The sequence below is a fragment of the Danio aesculapii genome, chromosome 11, assembly GCF_903798145.1.
Source record: "Danio aesculapii chromosome 11, fDanAes4.1, whole genome shotgun sequence".
Taxonomy (NCBI): domain Eukaryota; kingdom Metazoa; phylum Chordata; class Actinopteri; order Cypriniformes; family Danionidae; genus Danio; species Danio aesculapii.
Window position 1 is genome coordinate 31,468,178 of NC_079445.1, and position 17,245 is coordinate 31,485,422.

General features: G+C 37.4%; 1 protein-coding gene across 1 annotated transcript in view; it reads left to right on the forward strand.

Annotated features, from left to right (window-relative positions):
- The window catches only part of cacna1ab (calcium channel, voltage-dependent, P/Q type, alpha 1A subunit, b), a 145,128-nt gene that overhangs the window by 88,189 nt on the left and 39,694 nt on the right, over positions 1-17,245 (forward strand). Inside the window, exons 35-37 of the mRNA XM_056467844.1 lie at positions 742-892; positions 1,398-1,525; positions 7,384-7,480. Coding sequence (XP_056323819.1) covers positions 742-892; positions 1,398-1,525; positions 7,384-7,480 — 376 coding nt within the window. The remainder of the gene's footprint in view (positions 1-741; positions 893-1,397; positions 1,526-7,383; positions 7,481-17,245) is intronic.

A 17,245-nucleotide genomic window follows, 5' to 3' on the forward strand; every position in this document is an offset into this window, starting at 1 on the left:
AAAATTCTTGTAAAATATCAAATTGTTTACGGAAAGCATTGTCAATGCATCAGCGATGCACGGAGATATCGAATTGAATTGAATCGATGACATGACAATCGTAACCTAACCGAATCGTGAGACCAGTGTAGGTTCACACCTCTATTTAAATGGTTTTAAAAAAATGTACAACTTCTTTTATTCTAGCCAAAATAAAGCAAATTAAACTTTCTCTAGAAGAAAAAATATTAGAGTAAAAACTGTGAAAAATTCCTTGCTCTGTTAAACATCATTTGGAATATGATTTAGAAATATGCTTTAGCCATTTCTTTTCTATCTAGCTTAAACTGTTTTCAGTTTTTAAAGTCATTTTCAGTGTTAAGATGTACAGTTAATCCACAAAAGAAGAATGTTAGTTTTAGCAATCTTTAATCAAAATCGAACCATTTATCTCTGAAACAGCAGTCCTTCTCTGATGATGTCAGTTTGATGGATTGGGTGAAATATGCTTAGCCACGCCCCTTCAACTATTCATTTGCTGTGAGTAAAAGATGAGAGGAGGAGTCCAAAATTAAAACCCCACCCCCTACTTAATATTACATTTTAGCTGGAAATACGTCGTCAAAATAAAATAAATATGTGCAGCAACTTCCGGTTCATGCGGACTTGAAATCCTCATATGAAACTGATTGTCTAATAGGTATTTGATTTTATGTCAGCTCTTTTCAGTGAAAGCTCTCTTTTTTTGTGTGTTGGTAACAGGAGTGCCACAGGCGAGGCGTGGCATGATATCATGCTGTCGTGTCTGGGAGGAATGCCCTGTGAGCCGGATGAGAAAAATCCTGGAGCAGAATGTGGCAGCAATGTGGCCTATGCATACTTTGTCTCTTTCATCTTTCTCTGTTCGTTCCTGGTGAGAACAGCCTCAGTTTGTTTCTTTACCCCTTACTTTAAAGGTCCCCTGAAATCAGCAATGAAGATTATTTAAGTGTTAGTATCATTAAATTAGTCTTAAGGTTATCTAAAAGCTTGTGTGCTCGAGAAATACACAAATTTCTAAACTCGTGTAAGGTTTGCACCAAACGAGAAGCAAAAATGCTCATCACGTCACATCAGTTGCATTGTTTAAACTTGTGATGGATGCAAATATCCATGAAAGAAGGTGGGCCCTCAGAGCCACACCAACAGATTGCATCATTGCTATGGACCAATAGCTGTGTGGGGGTGTTTACCAGCCAACTTTTCCAGGAACTTTTGATATAAGCTCCAAAACTTGATGACATCACATAGGCACACTTTTCGTTTCATTGGGCCTTTAATCTTCCTTAATACTTCATCTTTATTATTTGTTGTATGTAATTGATTAAGCAGGATTTACATGAAAATTTAAGCATGACGAGTTCTGTATTTGTGTTTAGATGCTGAATCTTTTCGTGGCTGTCATCATGGATAACTTTGAGTACTTGACCAGGGACTCCTCCATCCTGGGTCCGCATCATTTGGATGAGTATGTCAGGATATGGGCAGAGTACGACCCTGCAGCCTGGTGAGTGGCACTTTCCTCACACACACATTTTAAAAAAGACACTTTATTCTTTTAGGCACACATGCAGCCATTGATTTTCATCTTGAAATGTAAAACCTAAATCAGCTGCAACACTTAATTAAAAAGAAAGCCTTTAACTGCTAACTAACAACTATTATAACATTCTAAAGATTGTCTTATAACAGAGATTTATGTGCAGACTAGGGCTGGGCAATATGGAAAACATGATTCAGAACATTTGACAGATTCAACATAACCTTTTTTTAACTAGTCAAAAAGGTTTATTTTGAAGTACATCTCTATTTTGAAGTAATCATCTTGTTTAATCCCGCCCCTTTTCGTATGACAGAATTTCGCAAGCTTAAACTGTAGTGTGGTTGCGGCATTAAGCTGTGGTCACACTTGACTTTTCTTCCCATAGACTTCCATTCATACACACGCAAATGCATCAGAGCGTAAACGCAAGGTCATGCATCAAGTTTCGCAGGTTGCTGCGGTGCAAAGTTCACATCACTTGACTGCGTGAGACCAATCGAGGATCAGAACAGGTTCTCTCTGGACAGAAATTTAAAACATGAAGCAATCGCTAGCTTTTTTAAATGTCTAATAATCTTGTTTAATCCCGCCCCTTTTTGCAGCGCCATATGACAAAATTTCACACACACAAAGCCCAGTGTGACCGCAGCTTTAGATGGGATATTTATGTTGAGTTTGAAATGATCTGATTGGCTTTCTAATGATTACGGATGAAGGACCAGCCGCGAATCATACCACCTGCTCATCACGCTGTGCTCCAGTTCAAATGGCTTTTGTCCAATTCTACTACTTCCACTGCTGTTTTTAATGTCAAAAAGAATTCTGTATGAATAACATTTTTTATGTTAAGCTATGTGTTCCTTTAGATCCTTTAAAGAACATACACTCAAATCTAATTACAACATTGGCTCATTTTAAATTTATTTAAACTAAAAAAATGGAAATAATAACAATTGCCCAGCCCTACTGCAGACAAACTAACCTAAAAAAAGTCATTCTTCTCCATAGCGCTCACGTCTTTTGGTACTGAAAACATCAGAGGAATATCCCACTATACTGTACATGATCACTCAAGATAAGGCTCTGTCTCAGTTAATGGATTTTAAACTCTCATAATGCCCAGTGTTTGTCTTTATATCCCTCCTGCCTATTTGATATCATGTTACATATGTAGAGTCCGATTGTACCAACTCTGCCCAGTCAGTAGTGTCTCCCAGTCCCCCTGTCCCAGTGCTTTGGTCATCCTCGAGTGCTGTTCTGCTGGAGCCCATGGAGACAGTCTGAACCTGAAAATGGGGCACTGAGAGACGCTGTTTGCCCTGTTGGTGCACCAAACAGTGATTCAGCAAAAAAAAGGTTTAAGGTTTGAACCAGGGTAATGCACCATTCAGAATTGATTTGTTGTTGTTTTTTTTTAAATTTCAGATCAATTTCTCAATTTGAGTTGAGGTAGCAAACAAGATGTAGAATTGCAAGTTGATAATGGATGGATGATGGATGGACAAATGAAGAAAGGGTGGAACAAAAATATTCTCATATGGATGAATGATTGATTGGATGAATGAAAGAATGAAAAGATGGATGGAGAAAATGGATGGATGAACGAATAAATGTATGAATGGATGGATGAATGAATGGATAGATGATGGATGGATGGATGGATGGATGTATGGATGGATGGATAAAACAAAATAATTCTCAGATGAATGGATGTTGGATTGGATGGATGGAAGATGAAAAGATTGATGGATAAATGGATGGATGAAACAAAGTAATTCTCAGATGGAAGGATGTATGTATGTGGATAGATGGCTGAATGAATAAAGGATAGATGAATAAATGGACGGATTGATGGATGGGTGGATGGATGGATGGATGGATGGATGGATGGATGGATGGATGGATGGATGGATGGATGGATGGATGAAACCAAATAATTCTCAGATGAATGGATGTCGAATTGGATGGATGGAAGATGAAAAGATGGGTGGATAAATGGATTAATGAAACAAAGTAATTCTCAGATGGATGGATGGATGGATGGATGGCTGAAAGAATAAAGGATGGATGGATGGATGGATGGATGGATGGATGGATGGATGGATGGATGGATGGATGGATGGATGGATGGATGGATGGATGAAACAAAAAATTCTCAGATGAATAGTTGTCGGATTGGATGGATGGAAGAATGAAAAAATGGATGGATAAATGGATAGATGAATAGATGAAACAAAGTAATTCTTGGATGGATTGATGGATGGACAAATGATTGAAAGGATGGATTGATGGATCAGTGAATAACGGATGAATGAGTAAATGGTGAATTGGATGGGTGGAAGAATGAGATGATGGATAGATAAATGAATGGATGAAAAAGTAATTCTCGTATGGATGGATGGATGGATGGATGGATGAGTAAAACAAAGATAGCTAGGATGGATGGATAGATGAAAGACAGAAATTAAAATGGATGTTTATATGTACAGTATGCATGAAACGAGTATACTCATGAAATGAAACAAAAGCAGTTCTTCAATTCTGAATTTTGCACAATCCTGATTTGAACAAATACTTCAGTCAAAAAATAATAATAATATTGCAGTATATAGTAAGTACAGCATTTTAAACATTTGTAAAAATCACCTTTTTTAATCTTTAAAATATGCCAACAACTATGGAAAGTTTATATTTTAATAATGCAAGAATTGTTTGAGAGAAAATCTGCTTAACAAGACAAAAAATGAATGAGTGTGTATAAGAAGAAACTGAGCAAGTGATTTAAAAGAGAGACTGAAAGTGAGACCCTGTGCATGGCAGATTCTGACTTCACAATGACTTAATTCTCCCATCTCTATGGCTCAGGTGTGCATGGCAAACATCTTCACAGACAAGCTGTCGCAGCTTATTTCTGTACTTGCCACTGCATACAAACTTTAACAAAATACACCTCATGTATTTTGCCTGGTAAAGCCCACGTAGCTGTCACTGTATGCAGTTCAATTAAGTCATTGGACTCGCCTAGATGAGAGAGCCTCTCATGTGCACGGTCATACCGGTGGATTCATTTACTCTGCACCGTGATGGGGGAGGATTCAGAACAGCACTAAAGATCATTCGAGGACAGCCTCGCCAATTTCTTTCTTTCTTTCTTTCTTTTCTCTGCGTTTGGTAATTTTATACAACACATGCTGCATAGCTGGAGTTTGCGGCACAGTAACCCTGACATGCATGTTTTAATGTTGGTCCCTTTTCACATTTACAGCTTTAGATAATGGATGGATAGCATGCCTGTACATGGATATTTATTATATATTTCTATTTATATCAAATAAATAGAAACAAAATCTTAATAACCATTGAAAAGCTGCTATGACACACATTTAGCTTTCCTCAGTAGCTTTTTTTAATGCATATGAATGACCTGAAGAATGAAAGTAGTCACACTCTCAGTTGATCACTCTTTCATAATGCTCTAGCAAATGTAACTTACATTACTGGTAAAAATAATGTTTTCAAATCAGCTGATCCGAATGTTTTCATTGATTGAATGGGCGTTATCAGTGGTTATCAGCTGATCGATATGTGCCAATAGGGGCCTTCTGCGCTTACTGGTAGGTTAAGAAGACTGTTATCATCCATCCCTATGGTTAATAAGCTATAGATCAGATACGGCTGCGGCCGGAAGTTATGATAACAGCCTTCTGAGCCTACCAGTAGGTGCAGAAGGCCCCTACTGGCCCATATCTATCAGCTGAAAACCACTGATAACACCCCTTCGGTCGAGTGATAACATTCGAAGCAGGTCATCAAATTAGTAATGAAGACTTTGATTTACCTTTCAAAGTGAAGATTTGGAATTTGAATGTTTGGAGATATGATTTGACAACATTAGGAATGGGAGAAAAAGATCAATCCATCAGTGCACCGCAATTCTTTTTGTAATGATTCAGAATTTTCAAATGTATAGAATTGATTCTCTATTCAGATAAGATTGTGACAGTAAGGCCTGCATGGGTGAGAAACAGAAAAAAAAAATGTTGACAGACCTACATACATACGTATGCTGCTGAATTTGCTTGATTTAGAATTAAGGACAATGCACTTCTCATCTGGTGTGCGATCGGATTGAAGACACTGTTCAAGTATCTATATCAAACATATGTCATGCCGCAAAGTGAAACCTTGTGTTGTTTTAGGCCCCTCTTACACCAGTACGTTTTAGTTTTAAAACGGCATTTTAAAATGAAAATGATCCACGTCCACGCTGCCGTTTTATCTAGCATTTCTGAAAAGATCTCCGTCCACAATACACCACTGAAAACGCACATCACATGACCATGCACACTCTCTGTCATGCGCTGCAGCGTATGCGCACGTGCGAGCTCCAGGCAGTCAGCGGGTGCTTTGAGCACACCTCCCCAGATGAGAGCAGCGCACATTGGACAGTTCATCAAGGATTTTTCTACTGTTTCTAAATGTGTTTATCTCACTATAGTTGTTAAGTGTGATATTTATTTTATCGTGTCTCTCAATAATGGTCTTTTGAATCTATTACTTGTTCTCAGGTAAAGCGTTTTGGCTGAGAGCAAAGATTAGTTAATATATTTATTAATGTAACCACGTACACTGATTCTGCGTATTTGACTGATTGCTTGCCTTTATTGTACGTTATACTTTTAGAATGTTCATTATTGATTATTAAAACTGATAATCAGTAAAACATACAGGGTGTGTTTAGTATTTTTTGAAGAAAATGAAAGGAGGCAGTTGTTATAGGCTCAGGTTTTTTTTATAAATATGCATACAGTGAAGATGACATCCTGTTGAGTTAATATCAAAGTAAAAATAGGCAGTTCCTTATATTATGTTATCATTTCATTGTTGAGATAGTGAAACAACATAGCCAGGGTGATGTGAATGAAGTTATAGAGTAGCCTACACTGTTCCCTTTGAAGATTTACCCGACGTGTCAGGAGTTTGTTTTCCATGTCAAACTTGTGAAGTCTGAACTTAAGAAAAAGGTGCAAGACTGAACTTTGTGCACCTAATATTGAAGAAAAAGTCCTAATCAGATAAACGAATGTCTGCAGCCATGCCTCCGTTTTCAGATGTCTCTGTTTTCCCCCATTCACACTGACACGCAGCAGCATTTTAAAATGAAAATGGCCTCTTCAGAGTTTCCAAAACACTCCGTTTTCATGGCTCGAAAACTTCAGGGTAGTGTGGATGAAAGACATAACCATAGCAAAACATATGCATTTTAAAACTAAAACGTACTAGTGTAAACAGGGGCTTAAAGCACTGTCACTGAAGGCTCATGGCTTGTGTTTAGCAAACGCAAGAATGCTCTCTTTTTTGGAATAAGCATTGTTTGTTTCTATAATCTGGAATTTTAATATTACGTTCAGATCTTTAATAATACATTAATAAAATATTATTTTTTAAAGATGGCATACAAAAGCATATAATAAGTTAATTTTTGGTTAAAATTTGAACTGAAAATAACTGGAGGTTTGTGAAAAGGGTCCATCCCAGGAAGATTCCAGCTGTTGAGATGATCTGAACATGTTTGTGGCCCTAAAATCGGCTGGGCTGTCCTTTGAATGATCTGGTTTTGTATTAATTTGAGGCAGTGGAACAGCCTCACTGGGTTTGGTCTGTGATTTGTCAATGGATATGTGTGCTTTTACTCTCTTGTTTTTTGTGCTTCTCTTCCTCTTTATCTCCTCTCCACCTCTTCTTTGGCTCTCTGGCTCTGTTTCTTCTCTCTCTCTACCTGTGTGTGCCCCCTCTCTAACCTCCCTGTATTCTTCTTGCAGCGGGCGCATTCATTATAAGGATATGTACAGTTTATTGCGGGTTATCGACCCCCCGCTGGGCTTAGGCAAGAAATGTCCTCATAGGGTGGCCTGCAAGGTTTGGATCCTACTAAACAAAAAACTTAAGCACCTGCTCGCATTGAAGACTGGAATGAATGTTGCTTTTCTTTTATTTTTAAGTTTTTTTTCCCCTTTATTTTATTTGTTTGTTTTTTTACTCTTCTTCACAGTTTTTTCTTCTTTCACTTAAAATTCATTCTTGTTATTTTGTTCGCCATCTCTATATGCATTCTGATATGACAAATGAGAATGTGCGGGACAATGCAGACACCTTATTAGAAGCATGACGTGCACTGCCACCGACAGCTAAGTCTGTACCAATCTCTTTGTGGAATGAATCACCCTTAACAGTCAATTTAAAAAAACAATAACAAACAATGAAATGAATCAGCCATTTTGTTCTTTTTTGTTTTCTTTCTGCTTGCTGTTGAACCATGCCTTGGCAAACTGGGTGTAACAGTGTGCATTGTTCTTGTTTGGGGACGAAGTGAGGGTTGGGGATCAGAGGACTGCATTGACGTGACTGCCATAGTTCACCACCAAGCAGCGGAGCTTTTCTTTGCCTGTTTGAAGCCCCACTGCAGTTCTATGGGACCGTCCCACGATCGCATAGAACAGTGTTTTTACTAGGACTAAATAACAGCTTCCCCTCCTCCTGTCTAACCTCCAGCCTATCAAGAGCTCTCATGCTCTCAAAACCCCGCCCCTCGCCCAGACCAAAACAATAACCTATGTGTCTTTGTTTTTCTTTCTTGCCGTTCTTATTTCCTCCTCCTTCTTCCTTTTTTTTTTTGGTTTCAATCCCACCATCCTCCGGTTTGTCCCATGATGTCCTTTTCCCCCCTTTCATTGTTTCATTTAATTCGTTCGTTGTCTTATTTCTTTTAAACCCCCGTTCTCCTCAATTAATTTCCGGGGGTCTCACCCCTCCCCTCCCACCCCCACTACTCCCTTACAGCGGCAGGATCAGTTACAGTGATATGTATGAGATGCTCAGGCACATGTGTCCTCCGCTAGGCCTGGGGAAGAGGTGCCCTGCTCGGGTCGCCTACAAGGTTAGCGGCTGCAGCCCGCCGTGGGTGCGCCACAGCCAATCAAAGCTGTCCATTTTTCTTTTTTTTTTCTGTTAGTGTTGGTGTTGGTGAGCTGCTGTATCTTTTCTTTTACGTTGTGGGGTTCCGGTGAAAGTGTTAGCCAGCTGTACATGTACCACACATCCACTGGAAAGCGGGAACGGAGGGTACCTTGTCAGCCCTTCTGCACCGTACTCACTCATATGCAGATGCAACATTTATTTTTGCAGTTTTATTCTTATTAAAATACTAACTAATAATGTATTTGTTAAAATCAACATGAAATCAAAATAGATTTTATTTTGATTATGTAATACACAGTCTTATTGATTGACAATTGTAATGAAGACAAGTTAAATAGTGCTGTGTGGTTAAACCTCACAGTAGAGGCTTTGATTCGAATCTGACTAGGAGACACTGGTTCAAAACCTACTAGAAATGGTGCTAATAGAACAGTAGGGGGTTAAATTGGTGCTGTGATTGAGGTTTGGAGAATAAGTAAAACTTAAGTCACAGACCTTAAAAGCCAGATCAATTACTGATAGTAAAGGCACCAATCTTTATTGTCCTTTGTTAGGGTACTGGAATCACAGTAGAGTAAAACAAAGACACGGTGCTGTGATCCAGATGGGAGATGCCAGTTTAAGTCCAAGAAAAAAGGGAACGGGAGGGATTGGGATGGGAGTATGTTTTAACATGTGAGTGTAAGAGATACCTCGCATGCTAGAGACACAGTTTGACTCCTGGCGGGTACCTTGTCAGCCCTTCTGCGTCGTACTCACTCATATGCAGATGCAACTTTTATTTTTGTTTTATTCTTATTCAAATGTATAACTAATGATGTATTTGTTAAATTAACATGAAATCAAAATAGATTTTATTTTGATTATGTAATACACAGTCTTATTGATTGACATAGCTGTAATGAAGACAAGTTAAAAAGTTATGTGTGGTTAAATCTCACAGTAGAGGCTTAGATTCGAATCCGACTAGGGGACACTGGTTCAAAACTTGCTAGAAATGGTGCTAATAGAACAGTAGGGGGTTACATTGGTGCTGTGACCCGGATGAGATTGAAGTTTGGAGAATGAGTAAAACTCAACCCCAGACCTCAAGAGCTAGACTAGCTATACTGATAGTAAAGACACCAATCATTATTGTCTTTTGTTAGGGTACTGGAATCACAGTAGAATAGAACAAAGACATGGTGCTGTGATCCAGATGGGAGATGCCAGTTCCAATCTTGCTCAGAGAAGTCCCTGTAAAACAGGAAAGGGAGGGATTGGGATGGAAGTACGTTTTAGCATGTAAGTGTAAGGGATACCTCTCATGCTAGAGACACAGTTTGACTCCTGAGGGGTACCTTGTCAGCCCTTCTGCACCGTATTATTCTTAGAAAAATGTTTAATTGATGATATATTTGCTAAAATCAACATCAAATAGATTTTATTTTGATTCTATAATAAACTGTCTTATTGATTGACATAATTGTAATGGAGACAAGTTAGAAGGTGCTGTGTGGTTAAACCTCACAGTAGACGCTTTGAATCCCAATAGGAGACACTTGTTCTATACCTGCCAGAAGTGGTGGTAATAGAACAGTAGGGGGTTATGTTGGTGCCGTGACCCAGATGGGATTGAGACTTTGAGCATAAGTAAAACTCAAGCCACAGACCTCAAAAGCCAAACTTGCCACTGAAAGTAAAGGCACTAATCATTATTGTCCTTTTGTTAAGGTACTGGAGGCACAGTAGAGTAGAACAAAAACATGGTGCTGTGATCCAGATTGAAGATGCCAGGAAAAATCTCTCTCAGAGAAGTTCAAGAAAAGGAGAATGGGAGTGATTGAGATGGAAGTGGGTTTTAGCGGGTGAGTGTAAGGGATGCCCCCATACTAGAAACACAGTTTGACTCCTGCTTTAGCCAGATGAGCCATATTGGTGCCGTGACCCGGATGAGAGTGAGGTTTAAGGAGTGAATGTAACGGGAAAGCTAGCAAAAGCTTAGAGTAAACCGCACTACCCTAGGCTCAAGAGGCACACTAGGGGCTGACACTAGATGCTGTTGTTTTCTCAGGGTCCCTTCCTCAAGTGCCAATGATGCTAGTTCAAATAGAGTGAGGGTAACTGAATGAATTTCACAATATTTTTCCAAACATAAAAAATAATATGTTTGATAAAAAGTCAAATGAGTTACAAACACATTTTCATGTTGACTTTAACAGTCTAAATCAGTGAGTCGTTTTGTAGGTTTTCTTGTTCATTCAAGAAATTCAGCCTGTTGTAGTTTTAAATAGAAACTAAAAATAATGTAGGCAGATTTTCTTCACTGCGTGCGTGTACAGAAGGACTGGGAAGGATTGTGTGCCTTTGGTCCTCTGCGTCTCTCCCTCCAGTGGATGATTCCTGAAGATATCCAGTAAACCTACTATGATTTTGTCAAGTGACACTTTCGTAGGACACTATAGTGATTACATAGCATTCAGAAGTCTTTAGACCAACGTTTTGCTTTTTTTTTATTAGCAAATCCATTAGAATCACAGATAAGCTTTCCCACCTGTCCTTCGTTTGATTCTGTCAATGCAGTTCTGGCCTGTTTCCGTTCCCCTCTCTCTTTCTCTCTTACTGTCTCTCGCTCTATCTTTTCTTTTTCTCACAATCCTCCAATTTGCATTTTTCATCTCTCCATTCTGACACAAAAACACATCTCCTTTCTTTCTCTTGCTGTTTCTCTGTTTCACTTCCTGTCTATCTCCCATTTCTTCGCTTTTAGTCAGCATGCTTCTTAATTATGCACATAGTAGCTATCCGAATGCATCTTTGCGTAACAGTTACATCCAGTACTTTTACATGTCACAGTCATCATACAAAGGCTATATGGACCTAGTGAGGGTTGATGGTTGGTTTAGTTTGAGGTGGATGAAGCCATATCTTGTCTTTTTTTTCCATGCAAAATATCATTTGTCATAGTCATTTTTACCATGGAATCTCATAATATGTATATTTGTATAGTCTTTTTTTGTTTTCAGAAATAGGCGTTTTAAACTTGCAAACTTGGACTTGTTCCCACAGCATTTACAATTCGCTGTACAGTAGATATCATGTAGACCAGTGGTTCTCAAACTGTGGTAGCCTGCAGCTAGCTCTTTGCAACTCTCACATGGTCACCCACTGAAGATAAGCATGGCTGGCCTGGGCAGTACCTGGATGGGAGGCCACATGGGAAAGCTAGGTTGCTGTCAGAAGTGGTGTTAGTGAGACCAACAGGGGGTGCTCAACCTGCAGTCTATGTGTGTCCTAATGCCCCGGTATAGTGAAGGGGACTCTATACTGCTCAGTGAGTGCTGTTTTTTGGATGAGACGTTAAACCAAGGTCCTAACCATTCCCATATCATAATTAACTTCATCACTCTCTCCTCTCCACTAATCAGCTGGTATGTGGTGTGCGGTCTGGTGCAATATGGCTGCCGTTGTGTCATCCAGGTCGATGTTGCACACTGGTGGTGGATAAGGAGATTTCCCCCCAATGTGTAAAGCAATTTGAGTGTCTGAAACGCACTATATAAATGTAAGGAATTAATATTATTATCATTACATGGACTTTCTTCTAGTGGTACGCAGAAGAATCGCTAAATAATAAAAGAATAAAATGAACACACTTTAACCCTTTGACGGGTACGATAACACTGAAACTCATGTGATCAGACAACATTGGCTGTTCCCTGAAGCATAGATTACACCGGTGTGCTCAGAATGTTTACTTTAGTGCATCACGTCATCAGATGTTAAAAATCAATCTTGCCTGGCGCAGAGCCAGAGGAAGAGGCGCTTGCGGAGCAGATACGCGCTAGAGAAGCCCTTCTGCAGACCAGTCCTGTTGTGTTGGCTTTTCAGCTACTGCAAACTCAGGAATTTCCCCATGCTGCATCATTGGTAAAATAATTATAACAAATGTGTTAAAATGTGTGCTCTTAGTTGTGTAAAATAATGGGTGTTTTTTTAGTTATTTAAAGTTATTTGTTTTGTAAAGCAGCGTGGCTTTCGGTTTAGTTTGTTACCTCAGTGCACAGATGGAGGAAATGCAAACCGTACCCGAGTCTGTTTGAAAAACAGTGGTCGGTGAGCGGTTGACGCAAACTTCACGGTTCGCTTAAGATGTGATCTCAGTCGCACCAAATCACGGAAATACTGAACGTATGAATTGGTCAAGCACTGTATATATGCATTTATGCATTTAATCACTCGCTTTTCTGACACATAGGCCTACTGTAAATGATGAGCAGCAGATCTAATTTCTAATTTAAATATGTAATTCCAAATCATATATTTAAAATACACTGTAAAACCCAACAGTCAACTTTATCAAATGAAATGAGTGTAGTTAACTCAAAATTGACTGAAAGTTCATTCTAGTCATTTGAAAAGAGTTTTGAACTCAGTGTTGAAGGTAATGAGTTAATTAAATACCTCAATACTTCAACTTAAATGGAGAAAGTTTTAACTCAAATGGTTTATTGCAATCGGTTTCCTCAAACGGTTTGAGTTGTCTTAACTTATTGGGTTTTACAGTACTCAGTTGGTTTGAGTTCTCTTCATTTATTAGGTTTTAATGTGCTCAAATTGCTTCATTTACTAAAATTGATCAAGTTCACAGTACTCATTAGGATTAGTTTTTGAACTTAAATGATTTGTTGCAATCGGTTTCCTCAAACGGTTTGGATTACCTTAAGTTTTTGGGTTTTACAGTGTACAAGTTAATGCTTCGATTTCAAAGATATGTACATGCAAATTCTATTTCAAAATGTATGAAAATGTGTATATATATATATATATATATGTATGACAAATAGCCTATATTCATCAGGTCCAAGGAACATTTCCAGGTTTCTATGAATAGGCTACTGTACATTAATACTTTACAAATACAGCAGTTTTTCTTTTACATTTTAAGAACAGTGCCCTTTTAAAAGCACATTTTAATTTAAACTGTGAAGTATTTTTTGTTTTGTTTTTTTAGTCTGCAAGCACAGTTAATGTTCAAACTATTTATAATGTTTAAAGTGGCTGACAATAATACATATTCTTGAAAATAGGAATTAATCTGCCTTGTTTTTGAACTGTGCAGTGCTGTAGCTGCTTAATTAGCTGCTGTATTTCAATAGTAATCATTATAGTGGTACTTGGAGAGAGAATTTTTTCTGAGGTAGTACATGGTGAAAAAAGTTTGAGAACCACTGATATAGACTATTGTTCATTTATGTTTACAGTTGTCTCGATTATTGCCTATATTGTCATTTCTGGTCAGTTATATGCATCTTTGCTCAATCAAATATTGTCAATTATATATAAATGAATGGTCTAAACTTTTAAAAATAAAACCGTGCAATAACATTTTACAAAATGCACTCATTTAAATAGAAAAACCTACAGGAATTTTATTCAAATTTTAGTTTCGTGGCTTTTATTTTATTTATTTTCCATTAATATTAACAAAAATTAATAGATCGTGTCAGATATTTTTAAAAATGCAACTATATTGTTGCATTGGACAAAAAATTACTTGTCTATTTAAAAATGACAATTGCACTGACTGAGATCATTTGAACAGCTTCCTCTATGCCTCTATATGTTTTAAATGCGATTTAATAACAACAAATCTTTACTGAGACTCCCTTCACTCCAAACTCTTCCTCTTGGGTTCCTCACTGTCTGTTCCCTCATCTCAAACAAACCAAACTATTCTTTTCTGCTCTCTTTCTCCTCTCCAACTTTCTCTCTATCCATTGCCAAGCACACCACTCCCCCCTTTCTCATTATTTTTATATGTGGTACACATCTCATAGCTTTCCAGTCTGAAGTGAACTAACCTCTATACCTGTTGCCCCCTAATCCAGTCCTACACCTCTCGGTGTACAACACAAACATTTTTTCCTCTTTAACTCTATAGGGAATGCCACCCCTTATCTGACCTTTAAAAAACCTGCACCCGTTTTGCATTGAGAGATCAGAAAAATGGAAAACAAAAATACCACCTAACCCTATGAGAAATCACCCAAAGAAAGATAAAGATCCTAAACAAACCCAAAAAGACAAGTGGTCAATGAAAGATGAAATGATACTCTCTGTGCGCGGCTGCACTGCTCTTGTTCTGTGAGGGGTGGGGAGGGAGGAGGGGGGTGCATGCATTGCATGTTGCACGTAATAGGGGTTGATGTTTGGGTGGGCCTGGGCCGAATGTGGAGGGGGGCCGGTCGTACCATCGCTGAACTCTGAAATGAGGTTGTGCTGCATTGCATGTGCTTTTGCATGTCCACCGCTGGAACTCGGCTCATGCTCGTTGCTATTTACACCTTCAAGGAAAGACGGACTGGTCTGAAATGGGCACAAGTGTGCACTTGGGCTCACACAGACATGCTCACCTACTCTCATTAACGCCATGTTGTGTGCTTGTGTGTTCCACTGGCACATCTAATGAATGAAAACAGATATCTACTGTTTCATTCATTGGTTTGTCCAAAATATGACCTCCAACAGGTAGGGGGAGCTCTTTAGCAGTAGCCTTTTATGAGGTATGTTCAATTTACAGTCAATGGCTTCATCCTCTACCTTTGTCAGCTGATTCAAGATCAGTAACTTCCTGTTAATTCCACTCTATAGGGTCCCAAATTATTTGCTTTTATAAATATAGACCATATTGAGGGATGTAAACAAAAACAATGGTCCCAACATATTTCCTGTTTTACATTTTAATTTCTACAGCTTCCCATAATCCAACAAGAGCCACATATTTATAAATAATGTTACGATAGCTGTTTTAACATTAAGGTATGATTGAATTGCCTCTTGTTACAGTTATGAAATAGTTTAATATCAAGCAGGAAATGTTCATGGGCCAATGACATGACCACATTGAATGGTCTATATGCAGAATAACTTAGTGGTTCAAATCAGGGATCTCACATTAGACAATGTGTCCGCTAAAGCATTTTTCCTTGAGGCTAGTGTATTTTTTCTCTGTGGATTATAATGGTTTTAATGACATTTTTATGTTAACAGAAAGTTGATAAATGATTAGCCCTGGGTAAAATGCAGCACTCGCAGCCACGTTTTAGTAGAGGTGCACCAATGTACAGTATTTCAGCTGCCGAAATGTATTTGCTTGATTCATTTGCTTTATTTATGATTCATTTAAAATAACTGGCATATTGAGTATATCATGAAAAATCTGATATATCAAACCAATTTTGTGGTTATTAATAGCTTCTAATAGTCTTGTTGTTGCATTGACTGGGAAAAATATTCAAATAAGATAAAAAGATAATGGAAAAGTTAAAATAATTAAGCTAAGGACAAATACTGGTATCATTATCACAGTCAGCCAACATATTCAGTTGCAATCAGAATTATTAAACCCCCTGAATTAATAGCCCCCCAGTTTACTTTTTCCCCAATTTCTGTTTAACGGAGAGAAGATTTTTTTCAGCACATTTTTTAACATAATAGTTGTAATAACTCATTTCTAATAACTGATTTATTTTATCTTTGCCATGATGACAGTAAATAAAATTTTACTAGATATTTTTCAAGACACTTATATACAGCTTAAAGTGACATTTAAAGGCTTAACTAGGTTAATTAGGTTAACTAGGCAGGTTAGGGTAATCAGGCAAGTTATTGTATAATGATGGTTTGTTCTGTAGACTATTGAAAACATATAGCTTAAAGGGGCTAATAATAATTTTGACCTTAAAATGTTTATAAAAAAAAAATAATAAAAACTGCTTTCATTCTAGCCGAAATAAAACAAATATTCTTTCTCTAGAAGTAAAAATATTATCAGACATACTGTGAAAATTTCCTTGCTCTATTAAACATCATTTGGGAAATATTTAAAAATGAAGAAAAAAAATTCAAAGGTGGGCTAATAATTCTGATTGCAACTTTATATTTTTTTTTTTCAATTGGTATTTCTTTTAAAATGAAGGAAAGGCTCTACAAATGTGAATGAGAAGAAATAAGTAAATATTTCTGGTCTCTGAATATCCTTTTTTTGTATCAAATTATCTGAAGTACAACAATTATGCTTTGAGCAACAGGTCGTTCATCATAGCTTTACCTAAAATCTGCCCACAGCTAAAAACACTTTGGTGAACCTATACAGTGCTTAGCATAATTGAGTACACCCTATTTTGAAAATGAATATTTTTCTCCATTTCTCTGTGAATAAAGGCAATGTATTTTGGTGCATTTAAATAAAACAGATTATTAAACAGATATATTTATTAAAATAATATTTTAGTCTTCAAACATATTTAGAAATTGAAAGAAAATACAATTAAATTCAAGCTAAATATTGTTAAAAAAAATTACACCTACAAAATTTAACAAAATTTTTAAATTTTTTGCTTGATTTTTCCTCTTTTTTGAAATTTGTATTTAATATTTTTCTATAATATAAATGGGTGTGCTAGTTTTTGGACTGTTATCGTGAGTTATTTTGTTAGATAAGCTCCAGATTTGGCTTCAGTACCGACTAATCTAATGTATAATAAAAATATTAATTTAAAAGATAGATTTGTGAGGGGTGTACTTATATTATACTGAGCACTGTATTTGTACTTAATCTAAGATCAGTTTTCACAGGCAGAGGAACGCTACTGATTTTATCCCTGATTCTGCTCCTGTTATCTGTGAGGGCTCCAGTTAAGTCATTTAACTGATGTGTATGTA